General features: G+C 43.4%; 1 protein-coding gene across 2 annotated transcripts in view; it reads right to left on the minus strand.

Annotated features, from left to right (window-relative positions):
* Parn (poly(A)-specific ribonuclease) overlaps window positions 1-21,685 on the minus strand; it is a 130,427-nt gene that overhangs the window by 86,690 nt on the left and 22,052 nt on the right. For both annotated transcript variants that reach the window (XM_021209166.1, XM_029544747.1), the window contains 6 exons: window positions 19,443-19,520; window positions 11,008-11,051; window positions 9,047-9,089; window positions 7,791-7,866; window positions 5,757-5,867; window positions 5,158-5,227 (listed from right to left, as the gene is read on the minus strand). In XM_021209166.1, the coding sequence (XP_021064825.1) occupies window positions 5,158-5,227; window positions 5,757-5,867; window positions 7,791-7,866; window positions 9,047-9,089; window positions 11,008-11,051; window positions 19,443-19,520 (422 nt within the window). The remainder of the gene's footprint in view (window positions 1-5,157; window positions 5,228-5,756; window positions 5,868-7,790; window positions 7,867-9,046; window positions 9,090-11,007; window positions 11,052-19,442; window positions 19,521-21,685) is intronic.

The raw sequence follows: 21,685 nt of genomic DNA on the forward strand, positions 1-21,685 counted from the left end.
CTCTCTCTCTCTCTCTCTCTCTCTCTCTCTCTCTCTCTCTCTCTCTCTCTCACACACACACACACACACACACACACAAATATGCACATACATACGGACTTCACTGGCTGGAGGTATAACTCAGTCGTAAGGTTTAGCACACATGGGATACAGGGTTCCATCTCCATTGTCAGCGGGTACACACACATTCACATGCACACACACAATTTTCAAATGGAAATATAAATTTATCTTTTGGTCAAGGTTTATCCCTTTCTTCTTTGTTAAAAATTCTATACATAATTATTATTCTATGTGTGCATGCCATGTGTATGTGGGTACACATGTTACAGCATGAGTGTGGAAGTCACAACAACTCTGTAGAGTGAATTCTCTCACTCCACCTTTAATGGTTACTAAGAACCAAACTCAGGTTGCCAGGCTTGGAAGATGATTTGCCAAGAGCCTTTACCAACTGAGCCATCCTGCCAACCTGCCTCAAACTTTTAAAACAGAAATCTGATGACAACAAAACACACAACTGTGTGATGTGTGTGATGTGTGAGGGCAGCGCGGTGCTCAGCAGACTTCATGCCAGTATGGGAAATCTACATTTAGAGAAATGACTATAAAAATTAATTGTCCTGGAAGAAAGAAACAGGACTATTAGAAATACAAAATCTTCCTCGGCTACACAGAAAGTCTGAGGACAGAGGCTACATGAGACCCTGTTACAAAAGAAAAATAAAAAAAATAAGATAGTAATGAAATAAGTTGACCTCCAGAAAAAGTACCTTTTATCCTCCTATGGTAATTGTAGTCTCTGAGGCTTACTACCCCTCCAGCTGCCAACCTGGGCCGAGTCCTGGAAGCTTCTAGCCTCCCAACAATCTTATCTAGGCCTAGCATTTTTTCAGCCTCTGAGACTTACTGCTCAGTAAGTTCACCCTTTCTAGCCCTTTCTGAATTCTGGCTGGCTGGTTCAACTCAGCTGTTCTGGCTCAAACTCTTCTCCAAACTGACTGATTCAATCTGGCTTCTCTCCTGAATTGCTCTGCTTGGCCTCAAATTAATTCTGGCAATCTGTTTTTACTCTTCAGGCTCCTTATTCTTTGGCTTGATCTGTCTTTACCTGCGTCTAGTTTGTGCTGTCTCTGCAACCTGTCTCTCTATAAAACTGTCCTGGTAAAACTGCCTCCTCTCTCTGTACTGCCCCTTAAGTAGCTTCCCTTACCTCTCTTCTCTTGCAAGTTGGGCATATCCTATTCTGTCAGATCTCTCTCTGATTCATGGTGTTGTCTGCTACTCAATTAGATATCACTTTCAAAGGTGGGTGTTTCTACAAACTAACTGTACCTTCATTGTTTGGGATTAAAGGTGTGCACTAAGGGTATATCTATATTCCAGAAAGAGGGTTTAAGGTGTGTGCTAAGGGCTGAGCCACACCACAACTAGAAACAGTTTTTTCAGTAAATAATCCAATCTCAGGATTCACAGTGTGATGAAATGTTGTTACAGGCAACAAGAAAAGTTATATTTTTCCAAAATCATTAATTGATTTAATGTGGGGAGCCAATGTTTGATGTTTATAAACATGGTAACTTGAAAAATGACAAAACTAAAGTTTGAATATGATAAGTCAGACTTGCAAACAAGAGCAATGTGACTGCTAGGAAGGAAGATGATGTGGTCTAACCACCTCGCCCAACCCCAGAATAGCTGTAGCCATTTTGTTCCATGCCTGACAGCTATTTCATACTGTTGCTGTAACAGTATGTTGCCAGTCACAGACACAGAAAACTAACTTGACTCAGAGCAGGGTCATGCTGATCACAAATCCATTGATGTTATGTTCTATACATCCTGAAGCTTGTTAATCTTAAGGAATTCCACAAAGCTTTACATAGGACCTATCGAGTTAAAGGTCAATATGAACTGTTATGGCTTGAGTCAGAGGTGACCACCAGGCAGAACCTCCTGCACCCGCATATGAGCTCACTGTGGTCTTTGTGGGTGACACTGAAGAATGCTACTAATAAGCCAAAGAGTTATGATTATACTACTCATGCTCTGTTATCTCAATGTTCAAAAATTCCCCTGTTCACCACATGCAGAAAAGCTCTTGGGCAGGCTGTTCTGCTCTGTTGAGGACATGTGAGACTCAGAAGCTAGATGCAGTCACCCTGTGACCCAGTCGGTACCCATAACACCTGACTTGGTAAGTTGAGTGAGAACTTCCGCTTCAAATACGTGCAGGAACTGAACATTTCAATTTGAAAAATACCATGTCCAAATTAGTGGTGATTAAGAAGAGACCAGCATCACTGAGGTGAAATCTTCTGGGAAGTGTTTTCTTCAAACACAAAGAAGCTGTGTTCCAGAGATAGCCAAGGTTGTACCTCCTGCTGCAGCTGTACATGGTTATGGGAAAGAGTCACTAAGGTGGTACTGGTTTTGAAAGCATGGAGGGGTCATGAAGAGCAGCTGAGACTTGGCACTGTGAAAGGTCATGAAAGGCCATTGGTGAAGGTGCAGCCTCAGTTGAAGTTGATGGCCCAGGACTCAAGGGGTCATGCAAAGGATTTGAAGCTTGGCATCATGAATAGAGCCTATGAGAGGCTATTGGTGAAGCCTAGTTGGAGTGGAACACCCCAGTGTATTGGAGATGTCAGTACCATGGGATTATCACCAAGTACAGAAGCTGTAGTGAAGTGGATCAACCTGAGCTTAGAGTGCTAGAGGGCAGAGCTGGAGAAGTGATGCCAGTCCTTAGGAGGAGCCCAAAAGATCAAGTGGAATCCCAGACACTGAAACAAGAAGCTGTAACACTGATTTTGCCTTGGAGACTCAAAGATGTTAAAGATGCCAAAGACATGGGATACATGGTGAGGAAAGCTACTAACAGGGAGTGTAGCCAGCCCAGGAGAAAGCAGTTTGTTGCAGCCAACAAAAATGAAGAAGGAGTGGAGATCTGAAGACCGCTTTGACATCAGCCATGGAGATGCAGAGTTTGGAATTTGCCCAGCTGGATTCCTGTCTTTCTTTGGGGATTACAGTTAAGTGATTGGATGAATCTCAGAAGAGACCTTCAATTATGGACTTTTAACATTGATGAGACTGCGATAGACTACAAGGACTTTGAAATTTGGACTAAATGCATTTTGAATTATGCTATGTTTAAGTATGCCTCCCCTCCCCCCCCCCCGAATAGACTCATGTGTTTGAATAAGTCTATGGGGGCCAGGGAATGGAATGTGATGGTTTGTATATTCTTGGACCAGGGAATGGCACCATTTGGAGGTGTGGCCTTGTTGGAATAGGTGGGACCTGGTGTATCACTGTGGGTGTGGGCATAAGCTCCTCACCCTAGTTGCCTGGAAGTCAGTATTCTACTAGCAGCCTTTGGATGAAGATGTAGAACTCTCAGCTCCTCCTGGGCCCTGGGCCATGCCTGCCTGGATGCTGCCATGCTCCCACCTTGATGATAATGGACTGAACCTCTGAACCTGTAAGCCAGTCCCAATTAAATGTTGTTTTTTATTAAAAAAGAAAGAAAGAAAGAAAGAAAGAAAGAAAGAAAGAAAGACCATGTCCATAAAAATGTAAGGATACCTAAAACTTCAATCGTATGTATTGGCATTGGCACCAGTGGCTTCCATGGTCCATGGCACAGATTTAAGAAGGATTAAAAAAAAAAAATACTGTACACATGGTGTACAGATATAATGTAGGTAAAACACGCACAGATAGGATTAATAATGATAGGAGAAAGATAGTGAGAAAAAAGAAAATAAAGCCACATTATAATTCACAATAAAACTCACTAACTCAGGGGCTGGAGAGATGGCTCAGCGGTTAAGAGCATGGACTGCTCTTCCGAAGGTCCTGAGTTCAAATCCCAGCAACCACATGGTGGCTCACAACCATCCGTAATGAGATCTGATGACCTCTTCTGGAGTGTCTGAAGACAGCTACAGTGTACTTACATATAATAAATAAATAAGTAAATAAATAAATCTTTAAAAAAAAAAAAACAAAACAAAAAACTCGCTAACTCAGGGAATAACACTATCCAGAGCCTGTAAGAATCTTGGTTTGGAAGTAGCAGTTGTCACTACAGCATATCAAGTAAAGAACTATAGACCTACAGTTAATATAGACACCCTAAGGAAACAATATCCTCCCCTGTAAAGCCGTGATACAATGGATCTGCTGCACATGATGTACAGAAGTGATGACACTCCCAACTCTGAAACAGCTGTTTACACCATGATAGGTGTGCCTGTCTCACTCTGTTTGGCTCACACAGAATCTAATATCAACTCCATCAGAGAAGCTGAGACCAAGAAAAAGGCTGAGGGCTGTGGCACAGAGCAAAACTCGGATGCTAAGCATCACATCTATAACTTTAGTTTAGACCTTGCCAAGTAAGCACAAACCACACTATGAAATAACAATCTTTGAGATTCTTGAAAAATGCTCTGAATTTAAGACTTCTTCAGAAATCGCAGGTACAAGTTTTTCCCTCATTAGATGAGATAGACAGGAGAACACTAGCATGCATGAGACCATGGTTCAATCCCCTGCATACCACAAAAGGAAAAAGAGGAGCCGGGCGTGGTGGCGCATGCCTTTAATCCCAGCACTTGGGAGGCAGAGGCAGGCGGATTTCTGAGTTCGAGGCCAGCCTGGTCTACAGAGTGAGTTCCAGGACAGCCAGGACTACACAGAGAAACCCTGTCTCGAAAAACCAAAAAAAAAAAAAAAAAGGAAAAAGAGGCAAACAGAGAGCCAATGAGCATGCAATTAGAAGCATGGCTTCCTAGATCAGCATACTATTTATCTAACATCTCCTTAGAAATAACATGTAATCAGTTAATAAGGCAAATATGAATAAATAATAATGTCATGTGTAAAGTTTGATAGGAAGTGGATTTAACTAAAACACAAGCATCCCTTGAAGGTAATTTACATGCCAAAACCACTATCTTTTATTTTTGGAAAAGACCTATGCCATCAGAAACTTTCTTTCCAAAAAGCCAACTTCTACTTTCAAAAGACATCTGAGCTACCAAAGATGAGAAATATTTAATTAAAGTGTACCCTGGATCTCTGTCCCCCAAGATATGAGTCTTGTTCACAGTGTGAGAACCAGGCTGCAACCCTCCGATTACTTACTTGTTAAAAAAGGGTTCAATGAGCTTTGATCTGGCAGACACACACATTTTTGGAGGACTGAGTAAAGAACCTAGAGAAGAGAAGCAGAATATTATGCACAGAACATGGTCAACGTGCAGAAGCTCAGACATGGTGGGTTACATTCAGAGAGGGGTAATGGTATCCTTGAAGGTCCACACATCTTACAACAGGCAGAAGGCAGCTGTCCCTTCTCGAGTGTCCCCGCCTCAACTCTTCTAGCTCCCCTCTCCATACCCTCCTGTTTCTGTAAGGATGGCCAGACCCTAGGACCACAGTGGTGACACATATTGCCAGCCCTTCCCCACTCCCACATGGAAGCCGAATCCCAAGCAATGATGTCCTTAAATGAGCTATCTGGGGGTCAAATAGGGTTCCTTCACAAGAAATACAGGTGCTTCCTCCCTCCAGCACTCTACAGTGTGAGGATATGTAAATGACAACTGTTAGAAAGCGGGTGTCCAGGTGTGGGCACCTCAATCCTGGGATTCCAAGTCTCCGCACCAGGAGAAACACAAATGAATCTGTTATCTGAGCCTGGTCTATCCACTCTATTTGACAGAAACATTTATCTCAAGTACCTAAGTAATTTGCCATGGAGATGAAGCAGAGTCCTGTGATGTAGGCATCGTACCCCGCCTCATGAAGCTGCTCGGAAGCTGTGTCATAGCTTGGAAAGCCTTCCGCACTTTCTAAAGAGGAAGTAAAAAACGATCAATTTCTCCCAGAGCACTGCAAAATATGAAGTATGATGTCTGGCCAAATCCACACTGCAGTCTTGTGCATTGTATATGTGGCCTGAAGACACGAAGAAATCTGTCTTATTTCTCAGTTCTAGTCTTACAATATGAGATAACAAAATCCCTAAAAATGGGAATTTCAGTTCAGACGGAAAAAAAAGGCCTCAGTTTCCTTATTCCAAGATTCAGCTGTAGGCCTCCGCAGCCACACTGACTGGAGCCATTTGCAATCTTATGTTTCCCATCCTGTGACAATTCCTCCTTGCAACTCTTACCATACACGTAGGACAAAGCAGAGACTAAGCAGGACTTTGAGCTGGGCATGGTAGCCACACCTGCAATTGATGTATGTGGGGAGCTGAGGCAAAAGAACCACAGCAAATTTGAGACCAGCTTAGGCTAAATAGTGAGTTCTAGTCCAACCTCGGCTACAAAGTAAGACTCTGTAAACAAAGTAAATAACAAACCAGCAGCACTGAGAGGTCATGCGATGACCATCAACCTCTCCTCCATCACTCACACAAACGTGACCCTGGACAAAGCATTGCACTCTTAAGCCCCCCAGCTGTCTAAAAATGAGATGATAATCCACCTTCCCTCGTAAGGCTTTTGGGGAAGGGCAGCAAATGGCAGGATCCTGGAACATGCCATATGCTCATAACCATCATCCACCAGTGTCCCATATAGTCCCATAAAACAAGCAAGTCCAACCAGATGCAGCAGGGTCCAAACCTAGCAATTTATACAGACAAAAGCACACTCAACCCCAAAATAAATCAGAGCTTGTTGTAATGCTGCCCTTAGTCCATGGGGCCACTGTACTACAAAACCATTTATAAGTTGATTCTTAGTCACACATATAAGTGTGGAATGAATGTGAGAATAATCTGCTTTTGAGTAAATTCTGTGCCAAAGAAATACGAAAATAATAGGACAGGATACAGCTCTTATTCATAAGTAATTATTTCCTAAAATCAAGCAGGAAATGAGTGTTAAAAAGGCCACTGCCTCATCTGAAGCAAGAGTGGAAACTAGTGATAGAATGGCTGGAACCATTTATGCTTTTTATGTAAAAATTCTTTAATATCCTTACTACCAAATATTGTGCTTGACACTTGCTAAGAAAGAAAGCCTTTTAACAATGTAGTGCTGAAGTAAGACCCTGGACAGCACCTGCTGAAGATCATTATTCCCCAGATCAATCATCCCATTACACAGTTACACACAGGGCATTGGTTTCCCTCCCTCAGCCCAGTTCACATCGTAATTGGATTCTTGGACTATTACCCAGAAGGGAAGCAATGCTACCCTACTTCCCTGACCATTAGTGCTGTGATCAGTGTCTCTGACCACAGCCCATAGAATGCTACCTGCAGGTCAGCAACACAATGTGAGTAACAGGACCGAGGACACAGCGCCTCAACACAGGCTTTCCTCAGTGATAATGTTTAGCTCAGAGGACACAGGTGTGCTCTTATTTCAGCAGCATGCCCAGTTCTTAGGTTCTCTGAGACCCAAAATGTATTTTCATTGTATTTCCAATGATCAGTCACTGACACACTGTCTATGTTCAAACAACGCACCAAATAAAAGGATACATCAAGTTTTGGGAGAATTCCATTAGGAAATAAAAGCCTTAAAACTTTAATTGCCAAATGTCACAGTGAATGGCTACCATGAAGCTCTTAACATGATGTGGCTACAGCTAGACACAGAACTAGAATACCATCTTTATTCAGAAAGCAGCCATCTAGCAAGGGCCTGAACGTTAACCCAGTCAAAGTCCACAAATAACACATTACCATTTCCAAGACATTTCAGATAACATACTAGTAATTTCCAAAGTTTGATGGTTTTCATGTTCAATATTCTTACCAACTTTAGGAGGGTCAAAAGGTGTCTCTTTCAACCGCTTTTCCAACTCTGCAAGGGATGTGTTGTTAATGATATCCTGCAAAGCAATAAGTGAAGAATTAGAATATGTCATCTCAGAGCAAGAGATAAGGAGAGCCAATTTAGGGTATACAGGTGGAAAATGCATACCACACTGCCCTCTTGTGTCTCTTAAAAGAATAGAAGCCATTAGAACACATTTACTATTGAAAGGTAAGATGAATGGAAAGACTTAAGAGTGTAAAACCTATAAACTCAGGCAGTCCTGGTGCTCACCTGTAATCCCAGCTACCTGGGAGGCTGAGGCAGCAGGATGAAGAGTTTAAAGCCAACCTCATTACAAAAGCAAAACTGTGGGGGGGAAAACTGGCAGAGGGAGAAAAACTTCCACGTGTGCTGAGGGGTTGGGGATGACAGTACTTTGCCAGGCACTACAGAGAAGCTACAGGCAGTTCTTAACGCCCAGGACTGCAGGTAGAGACACAGCACTAGAAAGCACTGTCCTAATGTATTGTTCAGGGGCTTCAGAAAGGCCTTGACACAAATGTAAACACATTAACTTAAACCATGCTTATTAGAATGTACGTCCAAATATGCAAAATAAGAAGGCAGGCAGAGAAGGACAAACTGTTTGCAGGTATAACCTATCCAATAACATACATGACATATATGACAAGCTGGGCGGTGGTTGAGCACATCTCTAATTCCAGCACTTGGGAGGCAGAAGCAGGTAGATCTCTGAATTCAAAGCCAGTCTGGTCTGCAATGCAAATTCCAAGACAGCCAAGGCAGTTATACAGAGAAACCCTGTGTGTGTGTGTGTGTGTGTGTGCGCGCGCGCATGCACACACGCACACACGCATGCTCCGGGTGATAGTGATATACTTTCAAAAATGGGAAAAATAAAGATAACTTCACATTTTTATATTATTTCTGTTCTTTTCCAAATTCTCTCTTCTTCCTTTCTAATTTTTAATGTGTCTGAAATAGCATTTAACTAGATCAGAATTCCAAAGCTATTTGTGGTAATAGAAAAAATTTCAAAGAAAGCTGGACATGATGGCACACACTTGCATCCCACCACATGGGAGGCAAAGGCAGGGGGATCAGGAGTTCAAGGCTACTATTATCAGCTACAGGGTAAGTTCAAGGCCTGCCTGGCATACCAAGAGTCTGTCTCAAACAAACAGAAATCTCAAATTATATCATATGAGTGATAGTTCAGATTTGAATAATACCTTAAAAGGCTGTGTGCTGGCCATCAACTTAGTATCCAAGAGTCTGGAAACAAAATACATTTTAATAAGGTAAATAAAATATATACCAATACTGAAAATGTACTTTGCTAAAATATAAAAATACTTAAAATGTTTCATAAATAAAACATTCTTCATATATTCAATACTTTCATAAAATACATAGAAGTGGACAGATGAAACAAACGCACTGGTCAGTGTGAACCGAGTGGCAATGTGGTTGATGAGCTGAGGACAGAGTCCCACCTGTTGGCTTCCTTCACTCACCTAAGTGTTGTGTGCAGTCCATGCTAAACCAAAGGTACAGGTTCTGTTCCTGTCCCTGGAGGGATGAGGCTAGCTAGCATCCATCTTGAAAGGGAGGCAGGCACTGCACATTTTGCCTGCTCTATGATCCACTCTTCCAGACTGCCACTGCCCACTGCCATCATCTGGTTTGCAGTCTGAACTCTTATGGAAGCCAAAATCTGCATTGGGAAGTTTCCTGCTACTATTTCTTACAATGCAGCTAAGCTCCACTGTCAACGTGACTGGATTTGAAATCAACTACGAGCACACCTGTGTCAGGCTCTGAGGAAGTTTTCAGAGGGTACCTGAGGAAGAAAGACCCACCTAGAGAGCTGGCAGCACTATGCCACTGAGGGGGTAAAATAGCAGAGGAAGGCGGGAAGTCAGTCCTTGTGAGGAGTACTCAACTCCAAAACCCCACCCTCCCTTTCCCGTCAAGACAGACTGTACCCTCAAACCGTGTGCCAGCTGATTTTGTCAGGTAGTGCATCACAACAATGAGAAAAAGGAGAACACTTAACTAGTCTACTACAGGGACCAGAAATAGCAGGGAAGAGAGTGACCATGGACAAATTCTCTCTATCTAAATCTAGTTCCACATAAATATAAACACTGTGGCTATAGTAGCAACAGCTACCCTAACTTGCCCGCCTTCAAAAGACATATTGTCTTACTGTTTAAGCTCCATGAATTTTACTTATGGTTCCTCAGACATGTACACATGGCATAGTCAAACTAGTATGCAATGTAATGCTGTGGAAAACACTAACAGTACTGGCATTAATCAAAGATAGAAGATGTGTGGGGCCAGGGAGTCATGGGATCAAAAGGAGCAGGCCTGGAGCAAGAATGGGGACAATCGGCAGGAGTAGGATTGCTTCCCTCAGCTCTGGGCCTGCAGGTCCTGGTGCACGCTGTCTTGTACCCTGACCCTTGCCTCCTCAGGAGGTCATGTAGGCAATGATCAGGTTAAACTTCCTTTCCCCTCCTAAGGTCAAGTACAGCAGCACCTAGAATTCTTCCTCATGCAAATGAGGCAACCCCAGCACCCCAATAATGTAGACTCGCCCCCATGCCCCCTCAAAGGGGGTTTATTAGGTCTCTGCTTCACTAATAAACCGAGCCAGGTCTGAAGCTGCTCCCAGGGGCGGGTGTTCTGTATCCTGCACTCAGCACTAACCAAGATCCTGTCTGTCCACGCCTGTCTCCCCTACAGTACAGCTGAGTGCTCAGTGGCCTGGCTACCCAGACGGGGGAGAAGCCGACACTGGATGGCAGGAGCGAGGATGGGGAGAGCCTCTATCCTCTAGTTCTTAACTGAGGAAACAGCACTGTCAGCTGAGACACATCAACAATTAAATAGGTACTTCGCACATGTGTGCATGGCCAGACTGGGACAGGACCCTTCACCAGTCCTTCAGACAGCAGGAAGCAGGGGAGAAAAAGGGAGCTGTCAACTACTTTCCACTTTCACTCTAAGTTAGAGTCTGATCTTTAATGACATGATCAAACTACCTGTAATTTAAACAGTCAACTATGGCAAAGCTGGGGATGTGCCATCCACTACATCGCTTCCCAGCTTGTCCACCTGACTGACTGTGCTGCATATGCCTCACTCAGTGTCTTAAACATCAGGGCTCTTGAAGAAGGCTTACCTGGGGAAGACACATATTGCCATCTCCTTAAACTCATTCAGATCCTGAAAAGCAAGAAGATGACCTGTTACTGTTTCCTAGCAGACCACAGCACTGCCAAAAACACATGAGAGCAGCTCCAGTTCTCAGCTACTTCCTCAAATATTAACTGTCATGCCTCATATGGGCCTCAAGGTAAATGGTAAGTAAGATCCACAAGTAATTAAGAAATAGTTCTTAGGAGCTAAAGAGGTAACTCTGAAGTAAACAGTGTTGTTCCTCTTGCAGATGACCCAGGTTAGATTCCCAGCACCCACATGGTGGCTCAAAACCACCCATATCTAGTTCCAGGCCCCAGATGCCCTACACTGACCTCCTGATCAATGAGAGCCACATGGGAAGAGAGAATCGACTCCCACAGTTGTGCTCTGACCTCCACAGGCTCACCTTGGCAACACACAAAACACAGACAATACACAAAATTAAAAGTTTTAATGTAATGAAAATTAAATAAATAATGATTTTAAGAAGATCTCCCAGTTCTCACTCCCTGAGAACTATGTGGCCTGGATAAGTAATATCATAATCAAAAGATTATACGGCTGAACTAATGAGAAGGTGGCCCCATGACATGTAAAGTACTGCTGACCTAAGTGACTGCACCCCAGGGAGTTCAGTGACAGCTGACAGGCTGTGCTCCACTTCACTGACATGTTAATAGTGACACAAAGTGGCATCACTACAGTTAGTGGCTGATGTGGGAATGAACACACTGTAGAGCAGCTTAAGCCTCTGAGCCTGTCTCTGGTTGTGAGTTAAAATGGAGTGCATAAGATTCCTGCCTAAGTACTCAGAAAATTGCTAATGTGGCACTAACAGCAGTTAGAATAAGAAGTTATCTGATTACACTGTGAACCAAGATTGTGTTGTTTACTGGAAAAACTTGTTTCTAGTTGTGGTGTGGCTCAGCCCTTAGACACACCTTAAACCCTCTTCCAGGAATACAGACACACCCTTAGTGCACACCTTTAATCCCAAACAATGAAGGTACAGTTTGTAGAAACACCCACCTTTGAAAGTGATATCTAATTGAGTAGCAGACAACATGATGAATCAGAGAAAGATCTGACAGAATAGGATATGCCCAACTTGCAAGAGAAGAGAGGTAAGGGAAGCTACTTAAGGGGCAGTACAGAGAGAGGAGGCAGTTTTACCAGGACAGTTTTATAGAGAGACAGGTTGCAGAGACAGCACAAACTAGACGCAGGTAAAGACAGATCAAGCCAAAGAATAAGGAGCCTGAAGAGTAAAAACAGATTGCCAGAATTAATTTGAGGCCAAGCAGAGCAATTCAGGAGAGAAGCCAGATTGAATCAGTCAGTTTGGAGAAGAGTTTGAGCCAGAACAGCTGAGTTGAACCAGCCAGCCAGAATTCAGAAAGGGTTAGAAAGGGTGAACTTACTGAGCAGTAAGTCTCAGAGGCTGAAAAAATGCTAGGCCTAGATAAGATTGTTGGGAGGCTAGAAGCTTCCAGGACTCGGCCCAGGTTGGCAGCCAGAGGCAGTGAGCCTCTGAGAGGACAGCAAGTACTCAAGTTAGATTACTCGTTCTACAGGTTGATGTTGGAATTCTAGAGCAGAAATGAGAGCACTTTAGTTTTGAACTTGCCCACTTACATACATAACTGCCATGCTAGCCTGGGTAGTGACCCTCCTGCCCCTTAGTCAGCTCATGCTTCACAGCAAGCTGCCATTTACAATTAGCTTTACAAGCCTGTAAACACAAGACTGTACTTAGCCTGAAATACACACCAGCTTCCCAATGGCTGTCACTGAATCAATGAGCAAGGGTCTAAGGTAAGTCAAACAAAAAATGCCCTACAGTCCGTTGTTAACCTTTCAACACCACTAAGAAGCTTTACAAACAAGAGAAAAGCAGAATTATGGCCACCTCCAGGACTAACAAAGAATACTGGACTAATGCCTACAAAGACATGCTCAAGTATCAGGAGGTCCCATAAGAAAACAAGACACGGTTTCTTTCTTTTTATTTTCATCTTGGTATATCTGTGCAAATAATATATATATATATATATATATATATATATATATATATAATACACACACAAACACACATTGCACATAAGCCTGCCACAGCACATGTGTGAAAATCTAAAGACAATTTCTAATGTCAAGCTTCTCCTTCCAACACATGTGAGCCAGAGTCTCTTGTTGTTCACCATATGCCAGGCTGCCTCACCCATAAACTTCCAAGGAGTCTCCCGTCTCCACCTTCCATCCTGGAGTAGGAATTCTGGATTTATAGATAAGCTACTGACTAGCTTTACATTCACATTTTTAAAATACGGTGCCAGTTGCTGGAGAGATGGTTCAGTTAAGAGCACAGGCTGCTCTTCCAGAAGACTGGAGTTCAATTCCCAGAACCCATGTGGCAGCTCTGAACTCTTTCTAACTCTAGTCCCAGGGGACCCAATGCCTTCTTCGGGCTTTCGTTGGTACCAGGCATTCATGTAGTGCACAGACACATACACAGGCATTAGTGGTTTGAATATGAATAACCCCCATAGGCTCATATATTTGAAAGCTTGGTCCATAGTTAGCAGAACTGTTTGGGAAGGATTAGGTGAAGCCTTATTGGGGAAGATGTATTACGGGAATTTGGGATTACAAAAGCCCACCCATTCCAGCAATGACCTGCAGATCAAGATGCAAAGTTCTCAGCTACTGCTCCAAGGCCATGCCTGTTTCCTTCTCACTATGGTGATCAGACTCACACTCTAGAACTGTAAGCAAGCCCCAAATTAAATATTTTCTTTTTGTGTGTGTGGTTTTCCAAGACAGGGTTTCTCTGTATAGCCCTGGCTGTCCTGGAACTCACTTTGTAGACCAGGCTGGCCTCGAACTCAAATCCACCTGCCTCTGCCTCCCAAGTGCTGGGATTAAAGGCATGCGCCACCACTCCCGGCTTTAATACTTTATTTTCTAAGAGATGCTTTGATCAGTTTCTCTTCACAGCAATAAAACAGGCAAGACTGTGCTGGCTCGTCTTATGTCAACTTGTCATGCAAACTAGAGTTATCTGAAAGGAGGGAACCTCAACTGAGAAAATGCCTCCAAAAGATCCCGTTGCAATTCATTTTCATAATTAGTGATTGATGGAGGAGGGTTCACCCCACTGTAGGTGGTTCCATGCCTGGGCTGGTGGTCCTGCGTTCATTGTCAGAAAGCAGTCTGAGCAAGCCATGTTTAGCAAGCCAATAAACAGTATCCACCCACCATCCATGGCCTCTGCATCAGCTCCTGCCACCAGGTTCCTGCCCTATTTGAGTTCCTGCCCTGACTTCCTTCCATGATGAGCATCGATATGGAAGTATAAGCCAAAAATAAACCCTTTTATCCACAACTTGCTTTTAGGTCATAGTGTTTAATTAGATACCCTAACTAAGACAACACCCATACACAAATATAAAATAAATGTTTTTTAACTTAAATATGGTGGCAGGAAATGTAACTATTCTACCATCTTCAATAGACTGTCTCTTATTCTTGTCATTTTTTCCATAGCTAAATAAAAGAACCATGTTTTTCCTCTCTGATAATGCAGGGGATAAAAAGGCATTTGTGCATTCATGCATGAATACTAAATCACCTCAGGGCCCTTAGTGAGATAAAACTGTAATCACCTGCTTTCTGGTTGTACTGGCTGGTTTTATGTGTCAACTTGACACTAGCTGGAGTTATCACAGAGAAAGGAGCCTCACTTGAGGGAATGCCTCCATGAGATCCAGCTTTAAGGCATTTTCTCAATTAGTGATCAAGGGGGGAGGGCCCATTGTGGGCTGGGTTCTACAAGAAAGCTGAGCAAGCCAGGAGAAGCAAGACAGTAAGTAATATCCCTCTGCCTCCAAGTTCCCGCCCTGTGTGAGTTCCAGTCCTGACTTCCTTTGATAATGAACGGCAATGTGGAAGTGTAAGCTGAATAAAGCCTTTCCTCCCCAACTTGCTTCTTGGTCATGATGTTTGTGCAGGAATAGAAACCCTGACTAAGACACTGGTAGAATTTGAATTGGACTAGCCTCAAGTTCACATTTTCTGAGCAATCACACACAAGCTGAAGTCAATCTTCCTCAGAACTATCACCTAGGAGAAGGGGCTGTGCCATATAATACAGAACAAAACGTAGGCACCAGGAACCCCCAAAGCCCTGGAGGATCGGCCAATGAAGGTTCTAGCAAGGCAGCAAGCAGAGAAGAACTTTGTGGTAGGAAAGGGTTAAGTGGAGACCTAGACTGAGAACATGGAGCAAGGCTAAAGGAGAGCAGGCAGAAGCAAGCAAGCACACAAACCCGGGCCTGCCAGAGCCCACATCAGCCTACCAGGGAACATGGAGCCTAGCAGAGAGTCCATAGGCAATCAGATACAACCTGACAGGTCCAACTCCAAAGAGTCAACTAGATGCAGAAACAATGTGGGATTACCTGAGAATCTTAAACAGGGTCAGTGATGTGAAGAGGATTACAAAAGCAGCAGTCAGAAGACAACTCATTTGTTAAATCAATACTTAATGACTTCCATGTGCCTGTCTGTTTGCTATTAAGAATACCAGAAGCACAATACTAAATATGGTCCCTCAGTCCTTAAGGTAACTGCGACATCAGTAACCCTAACCCTTGCTCCTTTGTTCTCCATGGCTAGCATGAAATGAATGACTGAAAACAACCATGAGTTCCGTAGACAGAAAATGCAAATGTCTGGTCATCACTTCCATTGGAACCCTTGCATCCTAGAGAATGATGGATGGGTTGTCATGGAAGTGGTGGTACGTTAAGACCAAGCCCTAGGACAAGCAGCAACAGACCCACTGTGCAAGTGGCAGAGCATACTGCTCTCTTCCAAAAGACCATCAGGAGCTAATGGGGCAACATGACCTAGCAAACATCAAGAGAGCCAAAACTTGCAAGCAACAAATGCTGAGTCCAGACTGACAGCAGTGTGAAGCAGGACTGAGCCAGGAGACAGAGAGCATGTTGTAACCTGAGCAGTCTGGGCTCCATAGAAGATTCAGGGCTAGAGAGATGGCTCCAGGTTAAAAGCGCTTGCTCATCTTCCAGAGGACACAGGTTCAATTCTCAGCACCCTTATGGTGGCTTGCACATATCTGCAACTCCAGTCTGAGGGAGTTCAACACTCTTCTCTGGCCTCTGCAGCATCAGAAAAAAATCATTTATTTTTATTTGTGTGTGTATATGGGTGAGTTTATGGGCACTACATTTTTGCACGTGCCCTTGGAGGCTGGAGTTAAAAGCAGTTATGAGCCACTAACGGGCAGGAACAAACCCAGGACCTCTAAAAAAGCAGCAAGTGCACTTAACCACTGAGACACCACACTCGCCCTAAAATAAGTTTTGTTTTGTTTTTTTTAAGTACATAAAAGTAAAGCATAGTTTGATGACCATTCTTGGTTAACTTGACTACATCTGGAATTATCTAAAACTCAAGTGGCTAGGCACACCTGTGAGGGGCTTTTTTTTTTTTTTTTTTTTTTAAATTAAGTCGTCTAAGTGGGACAACTCATTTCTACTCTGAATTTTTGAGGTGAAAAGACAAACCTTTAATCCTGATTTTTTGAAGCGGACACCTTAAATCTGGGCCACGCCTTCTGTTTGCAGTCCACATAAAAGACGTGGAAGCGGGAAACTTTGTTCTCTTTGTTCTCTTGCTATTACCGGCTCGAGTCAACTCCTTCACTGGCATCAGAGCCTCCTTCTTAAGGGTTCTGGCAAGTACTGAAGGCCAGCTGAGACATGCAGCCTCTGGCACTGAACAGCTACTGGATTCCTGGACTTTCTATCAGTTCTGTTCCTCTAGAACCCTGACTAATACCCATGGATTGGCAAACTAGAGCCACAAAACTCAAATTTGGATCACCTGCTGGGGGCTATGCAAGAGGAACAACAGAACAGCTTTAGAACTCATGGACTGTGGCCTGCTCGAGCAGTTACCACAGGCATGATGGAAGTGCCCACGAGACTGTGTGTCCTGAGGACTTCATGCTGCTGTGAAGCATCTGCTCCCTGCCCTCACGTCATCACATCCCCCACAATCTATGAACTGCAGGAAAACTTTAAGGGGGTTTCCAGCCCCTCACTGGGCAATGTCATTGGCTTTACAACAGTGATTGATCTTCTTCAAGCACTGCTTCTGCAGCAGATTAGTGATTCAACCACCACCCTCAGAAAGAACTAAGAGATGCAGATTGTTAGTAAAGTTAGGTTAAGATGCTTTTGTTTGTGGCTTTGACCAAGAAAATCTAAGGGAACAACTTAAAGTTCAGAACGGCACACTTTTGATAATTGAGCAAAGGATTTTTGAGGTCAGGGGACAAGAACAATGGCAACCCGACTAGCACTGGCTGGCATTCCTGTGATCCAGGCAATGATTAATCTCTTGTACCTATTTTTGCCCTCATCTTCTTGATATAATTTAATAAACAACTGTTAATGAGTAGGTGTGCACCTTGAAGACTTAAAGTAAAAGTGATTGATTGCTTTGTATATATAAAAGTTTAGATTTGGGCTGGAGAGATGGCTCGGCACTTAAGAGCACTGACTGCTCTCTGAAGGTCCTGAATTCAACTCCCAGCAACCACATGGTGGCTCACAACCATCATAGCTACAGTGTCCTCATATACATAAAACAAATCTTTTTTAAAAAGTTTAGATTTATGATTCTTTTAAGTTTTATAAGAAGACTTTTAAAGATAAGTAACAAAAAATCAATGATCCTTTGATTATATCCGCAAATTGCAGCCTGCCAGTAATGTAACCACATTTTAATTTTTATATTGCTTGAAGGATTTTGCTAGGATATATAAACTGTGGGAGAAGGAATAAAGTTCTTAGAACCACCAAGTTCTTCATCCACCAATGTGTGTGTGCGCCTGTGTGTGTATGTGCTTTCCCCCCAAAAGGAGAGAACCTGTTTGACCTAAAAAGAAGATTCCTGTATCCGTGTTCTGCCAACTTCATGCTGGATGTTGACAGGCACTTCCTCATTTTTTCTTTAAATCAGTTATTGTCCAATGTAGCAGCCTCTGGGTTATAATGGCAGACTAGAGAGTTGTCACAGCACTATACAGCATAGAAAACAAAAAATACTTTACCGTAATTATTTTTATTTTATAAAAATTTTTATTTTATAAAAATTTTGCCAATGTATAGTAGAAGAGACAAACTGAATGCTAAATGGGGAGAAGGAGTCACATCCAGGCTGGACTCCGAAGAGAAGGACAGCCAGAGAGAGGTAAATGAGACCTCAGGTATGAGGCACAGCATGTGATGGAGCCATCAAGACTATCTATGCACTGGACTGCCGGGACTCAAGCTCACATGAAATACAGGACTGCAGCTGGGAAACCAGAGTAGCAGAAACAGAAAACAGAACTGGGTTAAAGACAGTGAAAGAAGAAAAAAGGGGGAGCCACACTTTTAAATCTCTTTTGAGATATATAAATCTTAAAAATGCCTTCGTCTGAGGGCTAGAGTCTAGCATGAACTGTACACCTGGGCTTGAGAGAGACCAGAGCTGGGGATGGATGTTGGAGTACCTATAGTATTTGCGGCTCAAGTCATGGCAGAGAGTCGGGTCTTTGAATGACAAAAAAATGAAGGAGGGTGGAGGCAGAGTGATGGGGGCAAGAGACAGCCACAGCAGTTATGGAGTGAGGGAGAAAAGCCAGTAGAGGGGAAAAAAAACAACAACAAAAAAAATAAACAAACAAACAAACAAAACGTGATAATGACCCAGATAACCTGGCTCCAAGTACAGAAATACCACCAAGGTCCCCAGGGAGCCTCAAGGTACTCAGCAGTAGCAATCAACTGGCACCATGTTCCTTCCTGCTCTCCCAAGTCTAATTTTGGAGATACCTGTGGCCTATGTATAGAAGTAAATGAGCAAAACTACCAGGATTGACTGAGGAAATAAATATTTTGCCCTGCTCTAGCAATACCTGACAGCCATCAACCCCTTAGCTCATGTATCCATCCTATCAAAACAGCAGAGTTGGATTAGCAGTGCAGAGTACTTTCAAACTATCTTCCTAGGTCCCTAGAAAAATATTTTAAAGGTGATGTCTGAGTTCAGTGATGAACAGCACATGCTGCTCTTTCAGAAGACCCAGCATCCACCTCACAGCTCAGAACCTTCCGCCACTCCAGTCCTAGAGTACATTTCTTCTGAAGCTCCGCGGGTGCCAGGCATGCACACATACATGCAGCAAAACACTCATAAGACACATAAGATAATAAAAAACAATAATGAAAAGCATATGAGATCTTCCTAGGAACATGCCACATACAAGGAAATGAAGAATCACAACCCAGGCAGAGAGCGCTCACGGAAAAGCAGGTGGGTTTTGACACTGCAGCCACTTACCGCAGGCAGGGGGCAGTAGAACTGATGAATCGTGTGCATGACATCCAAGAGCATATTGTGTCCAACCACCAGCTTCCCCTGGGGAAAGACGGTTGGGAAAGGCGTGTCAGAGTCTCCCCAGGATTACTGGGAAGGTAGATGCTTCAGATGAGGCAGAGTCACAACACAGCCAGGCAGGCCGGCTGCTCCTAGGTAACCCACTCAGGCCTCTCGCTCTCCCTGCCTCAGCTTCTCAAGTGCCGAGATTATGGGTGCACAGCCACTATGCTCATTCTTAGTGATTTTTTTTTTCCATTTTTCCCATTTCTATTAGTCTTGCTATTTTCAAAATTTTGATGCAGTTTCTTGGTTTTGGTTTTGGTCTTTTAGAGAAGTCTTGCTATGCTGTCCAAGTTGCCCCTGGACTTCTGAGCTACAGCAATCCTCTCGCATCAGCCTCCCAGAGAAGCTGAGACTATAGAGAACACTGCCTGGCTGGAAGTAGTTTGACTGAAGCACTTTTAAACAATAAAATCTGAAATCCTGAGAACTTTGACTTCAAATATATACCTTTAAGACTCTTTTTTTTTTAAATATTTATTTATTATATGTAAGTACACTGTAGCTGTCTTCAGACACTCCAGAAGAGAGCATCAGATTTCATTACAGATGGTTGTCAGCCACCATGTGGTTGCTGGGATTTGAACTCAGGACCTCTGGAAGAGCAGTCAGCACTCTTAACCTCTGAGCCATCTCACCAGCCCCCCCCCCCTTTTTTTTTTTGGTTTTTCGAGACAGGGTTTCTCTGTATAGCCCTGGCTGTCCTGAACTCACTTTGTAGACCAGGCTGGCCTCGAACTCAGAAATCCGCCTGCCTCTGCCTCCCGAGTGCTGGGATTAAAGGCATGCGCCACCACGCCCGGCTCCTTTAAGACTCTTAAAACATCTTTAAAACCTACATATTTTAAAAGATTTATTTATAACATTGTTATAAAATATTTTAAAAAAACTTCCTAATGTTGTTAAACTCAACACATTTTCATTTCCTACATCATCTATGTCCAATGGCTCATGGTACACCATTGCTCTTCTTTTAAAAATGTATTAGTCTGTGTGTACACTCGAGCACTCATACATGCAAGCACATACTTGAGCGGGTGGTAAAGGGGACAGATACACAAGCCACAGAATGCCCGAGGAGGAAACTGGGTTACAACTTTGTGGACTATGTCCCCTCACCTTTACATGGATTTGGGAAATCAGCCTTGGCCACTAGGCTCGCATGGCAAATGCCTTTACTCACTGAGCCATCTCAATGACCCTCATGACCCTCCTTGCTTTTCAATCAGTACAATAAAATACTCCATTTTAGTAGCCACTAAAAATAAAATTCTTTATTAAATTTATAAAATTAAAAAACCAAACCTACTAATATACAACACCACCTTAGATTTCCCAGCCCTGTGATTCCTCCGGGAGCAGAGAGAGGTCGCTGTTTCAGTTTTGGGGGTTAGGAGAGTAGAAACTGAGATAAGACCTAACGTAGCCCAAGCTAGCCTAGAACACCTATGTAGCTGAGGATAACCTTTAACTACTGATCTCGTGCTTCTGTTCCCCAAGCGCTGAGATTAAGCCTGTGTCACCATGTCCAGCTTTGCTTGCAAATTCTGCTTGTTTGTTTTTGTCACAAGAGTGGGTTAAGATGGGTTTTATGCTTTGTTTGACACAGGGGTCACTCTCAGTACCCTGGGCTAAGCTGGAACTCACTGTGTAGCCCTGGATAGATGACTCTTTTTTTTTTTTTTTTTTTTTTTTTTGGTTTTTCGAGACAGGGTCTCTCTGTATAGCCCTGGCTGTCCTGGAACTCACTCTGTAGACCAGGCTGGCCTCGAACTCAGAAATCTGCCTGCCTCTGCCTCCCGAGTGCTGGGNTGTCCTGGAACTCACTCTGTAGACCAGGCTGGCCTCGAACTCAGAAATCTGCCTGCCTCTGCCTCCCGAGTGCTGGGATTAAAGGCATGCGCCACCACACCCCGCAGATGTGTGGTCTCCATTTTTAACATAAACATTGTCTTAGGGTTTCTACTGCTTTGATGAAACACTATAAACACATAGCAATTAGGGGAGAAAAGGGTTTTCTTCCACATTGCTGTTCATCACCAAAGGAAGTCTGGACAGGAACTCAGGCAGAACAGGAAACTGGAGGCAGGAGCTGAAACAGAGACCATGGAGGGTTCTTCTTACTGACTTGCTCCCCATGGCTT

The sequence above is a fragment of the Mus pahari genome, chromosome 12 (genome assembly GCF_900095145.1).
Source record: "Mus pahari chromosome 12, PAHARI_EIJ_v1.1, whole genome shotgun sequence".
NCBI classification, from domain to species: Eukaryota; Metazoa; Chordata; class Mammalia; order Rodentia; family Muridae; genus Mus; species Mus pahari.